Source organism: Siphateles boraxobius, unplaced genomic scaffold (assembly GCF_051911475.1).
Source record: "Siphateles boraxobius isolate OS27281-9 unplaced genomic scaffold, OSU_SipBor_1 92, whole genome shotgun sequence".
NCBI lineage: Eukaryota > Metazoa > Chordata > Actinopteri > Cypriniformes > Leuciscidae > Siphateles > Siphateles boraxobius.
The window spans coordinates 2,318,478-2,335,138 of record NW_027509222.1 but is presented as its reverse complement, the minus strand read 5'-3'; the positions used below and the strand labels follow the sequence as shown (position 1 = coordinate 2,335,138).

The 16,661-nt window shown below is 47.6% G+C and overlaps 1 protein-coding gene across 1 annotated transcript in view; it reads left to right on the top strand.

Annotated features, from left to right (window-relative positions):
- Positions 1–16,661, top strand: part of cngk (cyclic nucleotide-gated potassium channel) — a 153,001-nt gene that overhangs the window by 44,307 nt on the left and 92,033 nt on the right. The window contains exons 13-14 of the mRNA XM_077224760.1: positions 9,370–9,435; positions 16,281–16,416. Of these exons, the coding sequence (XP_077080875.1) occupies positions 9,370–9,435; positions 16,281–16,416 (202 nt within the window). The remainder of the gene's footprint in view (positions 1–9,369; positions 9,436–16,280; positions 16,417–16,661) is intronic.

Here is a 16,661-nt window from a genome sequence, read left to right as displayed (position 1 = left end):
TATTTGCCTCCTCAGAGACCTCCCACTGCCAGCTGTTTTACTCCCTGACCGAGGGAATACTTGGCACGGACATAATGGAACAAAGCTTGCCCCGGGACCTCCGCAAATATGCGTTTCCCCAGTAAGCCTACTTGCACAGACTCTTTGCAAAGTCAGGGAGGACGAGGAGCATGTCCTTCGGGTGGCTCCCTATTGGCCCACCACACTTGGTTCCCAGAACTCATGCTCCTTGTGACAGTCCCTTCTTGGCCCATTCCTCTGAGGAAGGATCTTCTGACTCACCCTATGGCACCCAAGTCCGGACTTCTTGAAACTCCATGTCTGTTCTGCAGGTTCTAGGTGACTTACACCCAGAGGTACTTAACACCATCACTTCTGCACGGGCGCCGTCCACGAGACTTGTGTACGCCCTGAAGTGGAACCTGTTCATCGAGTGGTGTTCTCGTCGAGAAGACCCCCGAAGATGTTTGATAGGGTCTGTGCTTTCCTTCTTGCAGCAAGGGTTGGAGCGAAGGCTGTCTCCCTCCACCCTCAAAGTACATGCTGCAACTATTTCAGCATTTCACGACCAAATAGATGGCAAAACAGTAGGAAAGCACGACTTGGTCATCAGGTTTCTTAGGGGGCTGAGACGATTAAATCCTCCATACCCTCTTGGGAGTTTTCCCTGGTGCTTCGAGCACTTCAGGATGCTCCCTTTGAGCCTTTGCAATCAGCAGACTAAAAGCTTCTTTCCATTAAGACTTTGCTGCTGGTTGCACTGGCCTTTGTCAAGAGGGTAGGGGACCTGCTGGCAATTTCGATCGACGAATCGTGCCTAGAGTTCGGCCAGGTGACGGCCACGTTGTACTGACCCACTCCCTTCAGAGACCAGGTAGAGAACCTGCAAGCGCTGCCCCTGGTGGAGGAAGACCCAGCCCTGACTTTACTCTCTCTCGTTCACGCTCTGCGTTTATACGTTGTCAGAACTCAAAGTCTCAGGACCTCAGACTGTGAAAAAAACATAGGATTCAATAGCAAGTAAGTGTTGTTTATTGAAGACAAAATGATGGAATGAGATGAGTAGTGGGACGAAGCAAGTGCCCGGAACCGTCTCTCTTGGCGACTTCGGGACGTTGATGAGCATCCCAATCCAACAAGGAAGATGAAGGAGTGAAGGTGGTCCAGTGAAGGTGGTCCAACCGGTACACAGAATATCCGCAGGAACAGAGAGGAAGACTTCTGTAGAAGACGGCAGAGAGAACTGGTGCGCAGAACTGGTGCACACTGGGAACAGGCAGAAGACAAGAACACACCGGGATAATTCCAACAACAATCTGACAAAGACAAGACGGAAACTGTGAGCATAAATAGGGGCCGCTGATCAGATGCAGCAGGTGCTGCTGATCAGCGGTAGTGGTCAGGACCACGCCCACAGGCACACACAACAACACAGGGCAAGAAGGAGTCGGTGAATTCATGAATCGTGACACAGACCATCTCTTTGTCTGTTACGGAGGCCAGCAGAAGGGAAAGGCTATCTCCAAGCAGAGGATGGCCCACTGGATAGTGGATGCCATCGCCTTGGCTTATCAAGCACAAGGCATGCCCTGCCCGCTCAGGTTGCATGCTCACTCCATGAGAGGCATTGCATCTTCCTGGGCGCTGGCACGTCTTCTCCCGTGTTCTCACCCTAAATTGGTAGAAGCACAGAGAGGTCGGCTCTGTCGGCTTTCTGCACCCTACTGTGCACCCTTAATACTCCAGAGTGAAAACCTGTTGAGTCCTCCAACACCCTCGGCCCGGACATGGCAGAGTGTCCGGTGCCAGGTCTTTATATGTTGAATCCTTGAGAACTGGGTCTAGGCTGGGTGACCTACTGGTGGCTGGGTCTACATTTGGTGACCCTACGGGGATCCCATATGTGTATATTTTCTCCACGGCTGCTCCTCATGGAAGCCTGTGTCTTTCCCTTGGGCTAAGTCACCCAGTATTCATATGTAGTACAACCTTCGGGCTAGTCCATATGTATTTCCCACATGACTCCTTGAAGAAAGTGGCTTCCGCAGAATTCTCCTTCTTAACAGAAAGGGCACACTTTCCCAGTGTTATCCAATATTTCACTGTATGGGTTATCACAGAACGTCCTGGTTGCGTATGCAACCCACCGTTCCCTGAAGGAGGGAACGGAGGACGTAGTCGACGCCGACTGAAATGGGATCTCGCTAGAGAGCCTGTCTTCTTCGAGTACTATTGAACGAGCCAATGTAATTGGCGTGCGTGATTCGCATCACACACTCCGCCCCCGCGGCGCGGGTATAAATACGGAAGTGGATGCACGCACTAGTTGCTTTTCGCTGAGGAGCCGGGAGTAACCCGGGGTCAGTGGTGGTCCAGCGGTAGTGGCAAGGGGACTACGTCCTCCGTTCCCTCCTTCAGGGAACGGTGGGTTGCATACGCAACCAGGACGTTCCCTTTCAGTCGATAACGTCGGACGTAGTCGACGCCGACTGAAATGGGATCAACCATTGAACACGCCACTAACGCTGCCACCTTCCAGTGCCTAAACCAAAGCCTCCTGATGCCCCCGCAAACTTAAGGCGGGGAAGGACAGGGCTTAGGCCAGGGAAGTCACTGCTGTTCCTGCAGGACCACTGGGAAAGCGTTCCCCGTACGTTGGAAGGAAGGGACGCTGCGGAAGCCACATCCAACCCGAGGGAGGTAATGTGGAGAATACACATATGAACTGGGCGGAAACCGGGCAGTCTAACATATGGAATGTCACTGGGGTGGCTCCAGCCTAAGACGGGGGGAGACACACCGGACAGTGACGGCAGAGAGACTCTGCCGAGGGAAGACACGGGCTCACCGCAGGGAGCCGTATCGTGGAAGAATACACATATGGGGTCACCGAAGGGACCACAACATATGGACCCAGCCTAACACAGGTTCCACACTGCTTACGAGTGGTAGGCCTAACACCAGACGTTCCGCACGTCCGACGTCGGAGGGGTGTGGAGGAACTCAACAGGGTTCAATTTTAAGGGAACTCAACTGGAGTAGAAAGGCGCACGTATCCAGTCCATAGGAGGGGAATGGCGCAGCAAGCCGACACTTGAACCGGGCTCGCGGTGAAACTGGCTTCATGAGAAGGGAGCCCACGGGAAGCAGCGGTTCAACTAGGTGTCGTCCAGCCCCCAACTCTAGAATCTGTTTAGCAAAGTATATCGTCAACGCCCAGGCGGAGCACTTTACACTCATCATAGAGGAGCTCAACACCTAAGTGGACATGTTGCATCTCGGATCTTTGCCGAAATGAAGGCAAGCACTAAGTGCAACTTTGCATGGAAACAGCCTTCCCTCTCTGCTGAATTCCAACAGATATTTGAAGAGCTGGTCTGAGGTCTATGACTTGCATTCTGTACACGTCCAAGCGAATCGGACAGAGAAGCCAGGGCTGGATCTGCCTCCTCCAGGGCAGCGCTTGCAGGCTCACCACCTGCTCCTATTACGGGAGAGGTAGGAACCTTGGGCACAATCCGAGCCGGGGTCTCAGCTTGTGAGAGTTAGCCGGCCCAGACTCCAGGCACAATACGTTGACCGAAAGCGAGCAAGTCCCTACCCTCTAGTAGAGACCACGCGAGCAGGAGAACTGATATAACAGAATTTTTAACTCACTACCTGCAGTGGCTCAGGGGCGGTCTCTGCAGTGCAGTCGCACCAGGGACAAGGCCCAAGAGGATAAAGAGGGACACAAGGATTTACAAGACCTTGCTCCTCAGGAACCTGACGATCAGAACGTGCTTCTGCATACTTCTGCAACACGATGAGCGTCGTTTAAACACCTAGGCAACATCATTTTGAGGGTGATTTAGGAAAACAGCCTACTGCAACCCATTTTGCAGGAAAGAGAGCACTGAAGTGATCGAAGGCTTTCAGGATCTCCTCTGGAGAGAAGACGCACTCAACGACTAGGTTCCACTTCTAAAGGCGTAAGCACGCTACCCATTTCTAGGGGGTGCTCGCAGAAGTGATGGTAACTATCACATGTCCCTGTGATAGCCACCTGAACCTCCGCGTTCAGATGTAAGACCGCCCGGAATCTCCGGGGGAAGAACGCGTGTGCCATCGTGCCCCGTCCCCGAATAGAGTTTTCAGGGGAAGTCAGGAAGGCTGTTGAAGGGAACCAGGTCTAGTTGGGCCAATAAGGGGCAACTATGAAGACCTGTTCCTCTCCTGACTTGGCACGTAGGTGCAAGCGACGGGCGCAAAAAGACAGGAGCATTGCTCAACACAACATGTGAAGATCACTGGGCTTCAGGAGCATTTTCTGCTCAGCACTTGGGTGTGACAAGTTCACTGAGCTTCAGGAGCATTCCTGCTCAACACCTGAGTGTGATAAACTCACCGAGCTTCAGGAGCATTTCTGCTCAACACTTGAGTGCGAAGAACTTCACTGAACGACAGGAGCATTTCTGCTCAGCACTTCAGTGTGACAAGTTCACTGAGCTTCAGGAGCATTACTGCTCAACACCTGAGTGTGATAAACTCACTGAGCTGCAGGAGCATTTCTGCTCAACACTTGAGTGCGAAGAACTTCACTGAGCACCAGGAGCATTTCTGCTCAGCACTGCGTGTGATGAATTCACTGAGCTACCTGTGATGAACTCACAGAGCTACAGGAGCATTGCTGCTCAACACCTGAGTGCGATGAACTTCACTGAGTTTCAGGAGCAATTCTGCTCAACATGAAGAGTGATGATTTCACTGACTTGCAGGCGCAAGGCGACCATGAGTCGCAGTCACTTTAAGAAGGCTCACTGGGGTTAAACGCATTTCTGCGGGCCCCTGGGGCAGCTGAGACCCAGTGTTTGTCCAAGGGTAGTCCGCTCGGTTTACCCAAACACTGGCGGAAAAATAGAACCGGGGGGGCAACTGAGCGGCCCCGGAATGGTCATGACCCAGCCGGACCCAGGGGATGGAGTCTCCACTTGCCCTGGCTATAACTGTCGTGAGGCTCGATGGCGGCACGATTGAGTAAGCGGGAGGAGTGGAACAAGGCGCCCTCAGAAGCGTCTGACTCCAAGGAGGAGGTGATGGGTGAGTTTGTGACATGCAGGGGAAGCTTGCGCAACGGTCGCAATGTCTAACAACTCGAGGCACGAATGCCCGTGTAGTCGGGGGTCGCCCAGGCCCCCGTTAAAACATGCCCTTTGTACATGGCCCCTCTGTTGAAGAGGGTTTGGCAGCAGACCGGGATGAACTATAGTCACACAGGGTGAGCTGCTCTGCCACGGTCACCTCGGGACTCGATCGTGAAGCTAGCGCTGAAGCGGTCACATATGGAGGGAGCCAAAGGCTGCGACTACCATATACCCCAGGAGCCTCTGAAAGTTCTTTCAGTGGGACCCTTTCTCACTTCAACACCAGCTGAACACATTCTCATTGGAGAGACATGTTGGACCGAGTACCTCTCCAAAACTAGAAAAGAGATACTCAGCCCGTGGGCAAGATTACTCTCTTCCAGTTGACCTGAAGACCCAACGGGCTCTGGAGCACTCGAGGGGAAGGACACTGTACTGATACTCCACCCTTAGACGCAACACACAGGATGGCCTGCGGTGCGGGAGGTAGAGATCTGAAGCACATGTCTTTCAGGTCAAAGCTGCAGACCAATCTTGGGCCAAGATGGTCACGACCCACCACCTAGTAGCACGAAGAACGAGTTTACAACTGGCCTTCGTACCGGCTGGAGGAGCGGCTATATCAAATCCTTCGCCAGCAGGATAAGATAAGCACGCACAAGTCAGGAGCACTGCTCAACACTCGGTGTGATGAATATCACTGAATTTTCAGGAGCACGTCTGCTCAACACCTAATGTGATGACTATCACTGACTTGAGCGGGGTAGCCGAGCCTGAGGTGGGGCAGCAAAGTAGAGAGAGTGGTGTTAGTGTGCTGTGCAACACTTACCTGTCTCCACAAGCGGCAGGGGGCGCGTGAGAAGGCGGATGACCGGGTCCTCGAACGCACCAAGCTGCCTGCTGGCGACCAAGGGGGAGCTGAGGGGTGTAAGGCTATACAGGGTCACACCCGCCAGACTGGCCCTCTTGGGACCCAGGAACAGATGAAATTGCTCTCTCTTTGAAGTGTGGGTACCGCTTGCTCCGCTTTTTTTTTTTTTTTTTTTTTTTTTTTTTAGGGAGCCAGCGGCGGAACAGACACACACACAAACAAAGGCTCCACCCGGCCCTCACCCGGGGGGAGGGAGTGAACGTGCCACTCCAAGAGCATCTAATCCATTCCTGGGCGGCCCGCTCCGGAATGCTTTCGCTGTCGGTTGCCACCTGGCTTGGCAGCGCCTGGAGCGGGCTGGGCGTCTCTACTGCGGCCGGCTCCATGCTGAGGCCTAGGTGGAGGCTGCTGCGGAGGGCCAGCAGGAGCGGCGGCCGGAGAACGCCCACGGCGACGAGCAGGCGGAGGAGCTGCCACCGGCGGCGGGTGGAGGCAGCAGCTGGCCACCGGGGCAGGATGTGCCGGATGACCTCCGTCTGCGCTTGAGCGGCAGAGAACTGTTGGATGCAGTTCTCCACCGCGTCGCCGACCAGCCCAACCTGGGAAATTGGGGAGACCAGGAACCGAACCTTGTCCGCATCCGCCATACCAACCAAGCTGAGCCAATGAAGGCGCTACTGGACCACCAAGGTGGACATCGCCAGACCGATCACGCACGCTACGACACCCGTACCCGGAGGGTTAGGTCGGATGCAGTGCGGTGCTCACCTATGAGCGCACGGTCTGGATTACCCTCGTGCATGCCATGGGTGCCCTAGCCTGCAGCAACGCCATGGCACGCAAGAGGAAGGGGCTTGCCCACAGGCTTTGTAAGCTCTGCCCGTCGGAACAGACGAAACTCACAGGCCTTAGGGGGGAGACGAGGATCCCCCCAAAAGGCAGCGGCCGCCGGACACAGGTGCACCTGTGTCGACAGACCGCTCCAATGGAGGGACACCTCGCAACCCTTCACCGTTCCTCCATCAAGGGTAATGAGGGGGAAAAGCTATTCAGGCAGTTTCTGGCAGAGAAAGATGCTGTTCACCACCTGATAAGCTCTCCATGCATTACAGGAAAGAAAGGCACTGGGGCGGCGAGCTGAGAACCAGCGCGGCCCGCCCCAAGATACCAAACTCCAGATTCCAACCGAGACTGAACGGGAAACGGTGGAGGTTCCACTCGAGCCCGGCAGCCTCGGCGGCCCGTTTCAGCATAGCTGATAATTCTGGATCCGGCTCGGGCAACATTGAACTCCCGGAGGGAGACAATGCAGCCGAGTCATCATCTCTAGAAGTCAGCTCACCCTCCGATGCTGCAATCGGCGTCCTGTCCTCCAGGGGAGCCCCGAGTGAAACCGCTGGTCCACCCATTACAGATGGACCAGCAGACAACACAGGAGGCCCCAGTGGTTGCAGTGGAAGGGAGGAGTGAGGAGCCCACAGGGAATGGTTACCGGGCGGGACATCCAACACTATCCTCCGGTCACCCATCCCACACAGCACCCGAGGGTGGGGCATGGTAATGGGGACTCGCTCTCCGCGAACGAAGGCGAGTCTCGCCCTCAACACTGCGACAGTCATGTTCCCACAGAGAAAACATGAGCTGTCCACAAAAGCTGTCTCAGCGTGCTGTAAGCCAAACACGTGACACAACAGTTGTGACCATCAGAGAGAGACAGGGAACGACCGCACCCAGAAACGCACGGGCGGAATGACATCTTGAAAAAGACGCAAACGCACCCGTGTTGCTCTTTCAGAAAATAGGACCGTCACCAGTGCCGGAGCACACAGGGGAATGACCGCGGCAACACTGAACAGAGAACTGAAACAGTGAAGCACTCACTTTTCCGCCCTCTAACCAGCCATCAACACACACAAACATTTAGAAATTTGTTGCTGTTAAAACAGCAGTTGAGAGCTCAAAGCTCGCGATCACCGCTGTACTCGCGCTGTAGAACACCAGCACTGGGAGAGTCTTCCTGAAGAACACCGACACACTCGCTCGTTGTAGACAACAGCACTCTCAGAGACATCAAATGATCGGCTCCGAAGCGAAAGGCAACTAGTGCGTGCATCCACTTCCGTATTTATACCCGCGCCGCGGGGGCGGAGTGTGTGATGCGAATCACGCACGCCAATTACATTGGCTCGTTCAATAGTACTCGAAGAAGACAGGCTCTCTAGCGAGATCCCATTTCAGTCGGCGTCGACTACGTCCGACGTTATCGACTGAAAGGGAACAACAATGACAGATTCACTCTGTGTAAGTCTCCTCCTATCGTTTTTCCAGGCCAGAAGGGGTAGAGGCTTGCACAGGGCGTTGGATGGGGGCCGCAGCAGCTTTGGTCCTTTGGTAGGGATTCCTATTTGTCGGTCTTGACATGGCGTCGACTGACCGACTGAAGAGGAACGTCTTGGTTACATATGGTAACCCCCGTTCCCCAAAGGAGGGAACGGAGACGCCACGTCCCGTCGCCACATCTGCTACAGCAAAAAGCTGAAGTGCAATCGCACCTGCTGCTCATTACATACCAGCGCTGCGAGTCTGAACAGCTTATGCAAATGATTGCACGCCAATGTGCATTGGCTTGTTTAGTTTCTCTGAAGTACATTGGCCTCTCTAGTGAGATTCCTATTCGTCGGTCTCGACTTGGCGTTTCCGTTCCCTCCTTTAGGGAACGAGGGTTACCATATGTAACCGAGATGTTATTCTTACTGTTATTTTTTTTTACATATGCACAGCATAATTAATTCACATACAGTAGGTGTGTTACTGGCCACTGTTTTAATCTATTTCATCAAATGTAAAACACATTTCTATTGACTTGGCTTTTTTCCAGTGACGCTCCTGAAATGTATTTTTTTTCAATGTTTTCAACCATCAGTATGCTGCATTATATTAATGTCGCGCAACATTGTCAACATGAACTCTTTGCCTTCTTTACCGCTATCTTTACGAATCTTCTCATGACAACATCATCCGTATACGTCAGTAGCACATGTGCACTTTGATCAGAGTGGAGTAGATGCGATGTGTTTATAAGTGCTTACATGCATGTTTAGTGTGATTAAAATCTGCATACGCCATATATTTTACTACGATTATGAGCTTAATCGCATCAATTTGATCGAGGTATTGTGTACATAAGATGAAATTTAATCCCAATATTGCTTAATCGCAGTATAATCACATTATGAATATGCATGCAAACATTGTCTTTGACTATTATTGAAATAGATCCAAGTTTTATTTTAGGGTGAAAACCCTTTGAAAACCTGTTAGAGTATTGCAATATTTGTACAGATATCCTAAATGACTGCAACACTTTTGTTATAGACAAGGGATCAGAGGATTTTTGATGCATTCTTGGAATATGTTTCAAACCAGGCTCCTGAAGTTGATGTGAGTTTGGCGGATTTATATTAGAACTGTCAAATCAATGAATCTAACCTAAAAGTCTGTTTTTGAATAATGTGTGTGTGTGTGTGTGTGTGTGTGTATATGGGTTATTCTACAAAATTGGTTCAAAGTCAGAGTTAGAAACGTCTTGGAAAAAAATTGTCTTTTTCAACAATTTTTGTATGCAAATTGTATAATATCCAAGGTACCCATTTCTAGTAATTGTGCAGTTAATTATCATATTGCATTTGTCACTACCGAAACACAATAATAATTTCATAAGAAGGCTTATATTGACCTATTAATATTTTGTTTACATCATCCTCACATCATCATCAAAAAAAGAAAAAAGGGTTCACAAGGATTTTCATAGGTAAATCAATAATGATTACAATTTTAACAATATTTCAAGTGTAATTTATTAGATTTGTTGTATTTTTAACCCTATCTTTCTTTATAAAAGGAATTAAGTTAATCATACTAATTTCAGGGTTTGATTCATTAGTTTGAATATACATTGAACACTATAGTAACATCTTAGTTGATAATTCGGTATACTTTATTTTAGAAAAAAACATAAACCCAAAAAAGTTGACTTAATTGCAGAAAAAAGGTGTTTGGTAGTGACTTCCCTTAAAGTTACACACAGATTTTCAGACTTTTGAACACATTTCCCTCAAAATGATGGTACCTATCTATAATGAAAGAGAGGTAATGAGAGAGAGGGACTCTCTCCTGATATCTCCTCATAAAAAATTCAGGGGTTTGGTTAAAATCTATGCCAATGGACTAAAACACACACTGTTTTAGGGGGCACATTTTTTTACATAAAGTTTCATGATTTAAATATAAAATAAATGTTTTTGTTTAACTTTACTTTTTAAAAGAAATCAGAAAGATATTTTTAAAAACAACAATGGAAAACAAACAAAAAAAACAGATCAATATAATTTTCACAAGTTGAAGTTTAGGACTTAGGGTTCGGGACAGCCTCCTCCCAATTTGAAAGTACGCAATAAATGATTATTTTATATATATTAAGCTTACATATATTTTAAATATTATTGTGGGATTCAATAGATAATAGAAGGATCTTAGTAAACATCTAAAATTTGAATACTTAAATGCTTTTTAAATTAGTTTTTTGGTTGTCGGACAGCAGTTTGCACCAATTCTGTAGAATGGCCCATATATACTGTGTGTGTGTGTGTATGTATGTATATATATATATATATATATATACATATACCTCACACACATACAGTTGGTACTCAACCAGAATGTATGTATTTGCTGCCTTTACCAATAAGAGGCGCTACAATCACATACTTTGAAAAGTGTCAGTTTATTCTCTATTGCGTAATCTGCCACCACGCCACGGCTCATTCGGAGCGATTGAAAGCTGGTAGCAGATGAATTCAAGTGAAACATTGTAGTTAAACGAATTCATAATACTGAAATTACTGAAATTAAATTGAATAAATTGAATAATGAAAACATTTCAACATAAAACAGTGCAATAGAAACATATTAGGCTACATCAATGACGCTTTGCAAGAGCATAAAAGACGTTATCTTAACAGCGTTCAGCCGGTAGGTCTGTGGTCAACGCAACAACATGAGCCTCACTGAGCTTCAAGCAATCTGAGATCAAATCTCACGGTAGCCTATATGCTGTTAACCGACGTTGGCCGACAGCATTTATGTTTTACTGTTCTTGATGCTTAAATAGGTAACCGTTTATTAGCGAGTTTATTAACTGTTTATTTAAAGTCAAGCGCTTTGTTTAATTATCAATGGCACTGTTGTGATGTCAGTCTGTGTTCCCCTGTCTTTTCATGTTTAGCAGTTCCCTGTTATGTTTATTAGTCTCCCCAAGTGTTTCAGATTAGCCACGCCCCCTTGTTATCTTGTTTAGCTTGTTTGCAGTGTAACAGAAGAACTCACCTAAATATGGATCCAGCAGCTGCTAGTAACAGAGTTCTAATGAGAATGCTTTCTTCAATGTTTCAGGTTGGCCAGCCTATCGAAAGGTATGTGAGGGACTTTTTGGCTTGCTGTCATTTAGCTTCATTAGATGACACCCAGCTCATGGACCTGTTTTGGAGCGGGCTGGATGAGGACATTGCTTAAATGATGCTGGAGGACTATACTGGCTGGACCCTTGAACAGTATATCGACCTGGCCCTTATCTTGAGCGGTTCGACATTTACTGTGGCCTTGGCTGATGAAGAACCCTGCAAGCTCACAGTACCCCCTGAGCCTGAGTCAGTTCACGTCTCGCCCGCCCAGCCTGAGAATCTTCATGTCACGCCAACCATCAAGCCAGCCACCGGATCAGTCTATGGCAGTCCAGGAACGGTTTCCAGCGTGGCCGATCCCCCGCTGATGTAAGTACGTGCTGCCAAGAGGGCCATCGTTCCAGGGTCCCGTCCCGCTGAGACTGTCCTGCCTGAGTCTCGTCCCGCCGAGACCGTCCTACCCGAATCTCGTCCGGCCGAGACCGTCCTGCCTGAGTCTTGTTCCACCTAGACTGCCCTGCCTGAGTCTCGTTCCGCCAAGACCGTCCTGCCTGAGTCTCGTTCCGCCGAGACCGTCCTGCCTGAGTTTCTTCACGCCAGCCCTCCAAGCCTGATTTTCTTCGCGTCAGCTCCCTTGAGCCTGAGTTTCTTCACGTGAGCCTGCCGAGTCTGAGTGTCTTCACGTCATGTCTGCCGAGCCAGAGACTGTTCACGTCACGTCTGCCGAGCCAGAGACTGTTCTTGTCACGTCTGCCGAGCCAGAGACTGTTCACGTCACGTCTGCCGAGTCAGGGACTGGTCATGTCTGCCAAGCCAGAGACTGTTCACGTCACATCTGCCGAGCCAGAGACCATTCACGTCACGTCTGCTGAGCCAGAGACCGTTCATGTCACGTTCGCCGAGCCAGTGTCCCCGGACAAGATAGCCGCAGCCGAACCAGAATCTCCGGACAAGATGGCCACCGCCGAGCCATTTTCTCCGGACAAGATGGCCGCTGTCGAACCAGTTCTTCCTGAGCCGCTATTCGTTCCTTCTCCACCCTGGTCCCCTGAACTGCCTGGTTAATCCTGGTCTCCTGAACTGCCTGGTCCATCCCGTTCTCCTGAACTGCCTGGTCCGCCCTGGTCTCCTGAACGGCCTGGTCCGCCCTGGTCTCCCGAACGGCCTGCTCCGCCCTGTTCTCCTGAACGGCCTGCTCTGCCCTGGTCTCCTGAACGGCCTGGCCCATCCTGGTCTCCTGAACGGCCTTGTCGGCCCTGGTAGCCTCCACGGCCCGCTCTGCCATGGTTGCCTGCACAGCCCGCTCTGCCCTGGTTGCCTGCACGGCCCGCTCCGCCCTGGTCGCTTGCACGGCCCGCTCCGCCCTGTTCGCCTGCACGGCCCGCTCCGCCCTGGTCGCCTGCACAGCCCGCTCCGCCCTGGTCGCCTGCACCGTCCGCTCTGTCCTGGTCGCCTGCACGGCCCACCCTGGCCCTCCAGTCCTTACTCAATCTCCAACCCTTCTTCCGATCCACGGCCCAGGTCTGCCCACGGCCCAGATCTGCCTACGGCCCAGGCCCGCCATTGCAAGGCCCTGTTACCATTCCCTGCGCGGGCCTGGCCCTCCATCCCTACCCGGGGACAGCCTCCGCTCCACCACCCTCCCGAACTGTCGTGTTTTCTGTTTTGATGGACTTCGGGACCCGCCCATAGAGGGGGGGATAATGTTGTGTTGTCAGTCTATGTTCCCCTGTCTTTTCATGTTTAGCAGTTCCCTGTTATGTTTTTTAGTCTCCCCAGGTGTTTCAGATTAGTCACGCCCCCTTGTCTTGTTTAGCTTGTTTGCCCTTATATTAAAGCCCTGTGTTTTAGTTCAGTCTTTGAGTTCTTGATGTTGTAATGTTGATGTTGGTTGTTCTGTTCCCAAGTCCTGTTCTCTAGCCTGAGTCCGTCTAGTTTTGAGTTTACTGAATAAAGTGTGCTGCATTTGGATCCTGCTTCCACCTTGTTTCAACCGCAGCGTAACAGGCCCATTACAACATGAATTTATGGTTAGTTTAAAATATTATGTCTGAATACTGTACTATATTCGGATGTTTTACGTATGCGGTTACAGTTATATGCGATTTTGAAATGCGGATATCACGCGCGCCATATCACCAACAGGAGAACGGTTATTCAAATTACAAAGAAGTGTACAACACTCGCGTTACAGTGTGTGTATTCACACACATACCTGATGCTATCTACCTTTACATTAGCGACAGTAACTCGGCTGTTAGCTGCATAGCTAATGTTACAGCCACATTCTACGTGTAACAAGCTAGGTAACCATAAATAGTAAAGCAACACAATTATATATCATTAGTTGACTTACTTGTACGAGGTTTGTAGTTGAGCCAAAGAGAGTTGGTACTGATCCAGACTTTAGTTTCAGACGTTCAGCATGGCCAGCTTTGAATTGACCTATGTTGTGGAAACAGTCGTCTGTGAAATGTTTGGCGCAGACATGCAAAACTCTGGTGTGTTGTGTCGGTGCATTTCCAGAATAAATGAAATTAATCCATTGATCCTTCTGGGGATTAGGAAGTAAAAAGGAAGTAAAAAACGACTTTGGTGATCATTTATGCATCCAAATATTGAGCAACTGTTGTGCTTCGCTCCTTCAGACTCAATGATATTTCTCTAGGAAAAACTAAAAGCGCGTGCGCGTTAACTTACTAGCTCGTTTTCTCATGGTTTGGCCAAAATTCTGTGCGGGCAATGCAGAGCAAGTGGAGGTAACCTTTCCTCCATATGACGTCATACGGAGGAGATTCAAGATCAGCCCGTCTGAGCTTTCATTTTTTCACAGGCAGAAAAAGATAGCCAAAGCTCGGTTTACACCGATTGAAATTTCTAAACACCAGGGGACCAAATACAGGCTAGCGGAACTAATATTAATGTTAAAAAACCTCAGAACGTGAAAATTTCATGTCAGGGGACCTTTAATACCTATTTTCCTGCACGCACGATAAAGCAACAGAACTGTGCCTCCAAAACCCCCCACAGGCTATCTGAGTTTGAGACTGACTTAAAACAAAGAGAAGTTGCAATTCACACTTAAATCGCTATTCTAGACATTAGCATTAGGCTATTAAAGTGTTGATAATGAAGGAATTAAATAATTTATGCTACATGTAGTGATATTTCTGTCATAAAAGTTTATTACTAATTTATAAAATAACTATTTCATTATTTCAATAATTGAAGAAATAAAACGCTACTTCGGTGTGGGTCAGCTTTTTCCAAACAAAACTAAATACAATCTTCAAACTGTCGTGAACAAAATGTTCAACTCACAAGTTGAAAAATCTTTGGATCCTTCAACCAGGGTGCATGCAATTTGTGTGTGTTTTTTTTTATTCAAATAAATCTCAAACCACAGTGCTTCATGGTGCTGCTGTTAAAGTAAATAACATTTATAGAATAATTATGAACTTAAATGAAACAATATCGCAACATTTCGTTTTTACATTTTAATTTAGGTAACATTTATTAAATATTTAGACATTTTAAGGCTTTAGACATAGCCTTCTTATCGTGACTGAGCTGAGGCAAGTGGCTTTCGGTTCATTTTTGTGACGCGCAGTTCCCGGAGACAGAGACGACAGATAAACTTTGCCGTTAGCCTAATATGAATAAAAGTTTACAATTTTGAACGATGTAGGCTACTTTACTCTTATCTATATGAACAAAAAATTACGAAGTAGCTTATTAAGTAATTTGTTTTAGCTGTTATGAGAAAAAAAAGTCCAAATGAACGTGCCACCGCGTTTGTCGAATACTAATTCATGCCAGAACAAATCCCGACTTTAGAACAATGCATAGCACCACTCGGTGTGGTGTGCCAAAACATTTAATTACAAACTTCAATATTTAATTCAAAATAATCTCAAAACGCTTTCTGACGTATTGAAAAGCCGTGCATGCATTAAGGCCACTGGAACCATGTATGTAGCTGAAACGCTGGTTTGGATTTTATTGTTTGGCGTTTAAACGTGCCTGTTGCATATCTTTATTTTATATGGTCTATTGGTGAAGTAGCCTATAGCATTGATTACTGTGGAGGGAGGGGCTGGGGGATTAAAATAATTCAGCAGAAGCAGGGATGTTGAGACCAGAAGAAAATCCCCGTACCCCCAGGCAAATCGCACCTTGCTTAAAACCATGTTTTTAAAACTCTATGTAGGCTATAGGGAATCCAAAAATATATATACTATATTTTTTTTTTTTACAGAACTGCTTTTAAAATTACTATTGGTATTATTATACAGATGTAAAGCCATTCTGTTGGATAATATTTGTTCCTTAATTTATCCTAATTTATTCCTAATCCGTAATTTTATTTTATAAATATAAGCAAAAAACTATTTGGTGTAACATAGTTTAAGAACTAGACAAATCTCTCTGCATTAATAATAGGCTATAAAATGCATTAATAGGCTAATATAAAATTTATAGTAGTCCATGTTTGTTTGAGATTTGAACCCGTAGCATCTAAATGATTGAAACGAAAGTTCAAAGTGCGGCAATTGCTGCTGTTTTGCACAATACCCCTCTGCGCCACCTTTCGGTCATTTCGCGAATGACTTTGAAATGCGACTGGTTTATTTTTACCGGCTAGCGCTGCGGTAATAGGCATTCTGGTTGACTACCTACTCTACTAAATGTATGTATGTATATATATATATATATATATATATATATATATATATATATATATATATATATATATACACACACAAATTTATATGTATTTGAGATGTTATGCCATTTAATATTTACTTGCCATGTCCATTTCTCTAGTTGTTTTGGAAGAGAACTTTCCACCCTGACAATGCTTTTGTAAAGATCTGGGAGGTCTTTTTTTTCTGGTGCATCATTGTTTCAGTTTTCCTGAAGACATGGTTGTTTTTTTTCACCAACAGTGCAGACCTAAAGGGTACGTTTCTGTTTGATTTAGAGCATTGAGAGGTTTACATCAAACGTTAAGCAAAACCTTATTTATAAAATAGAAATGTAATTTGTAGAAATGAAGTACAAACTTGAAAATATTTGAATAAATGCTGTAGTCATTTAATAATTGTGCTTAGGCTTTCCGTAGCTGCAGTCCCTATCTTTTTTGTGTTCAAAATTTACAAAAAAATCTATATAAAAAGCAAGTACGTCATGCATCCTTTTCCAAAG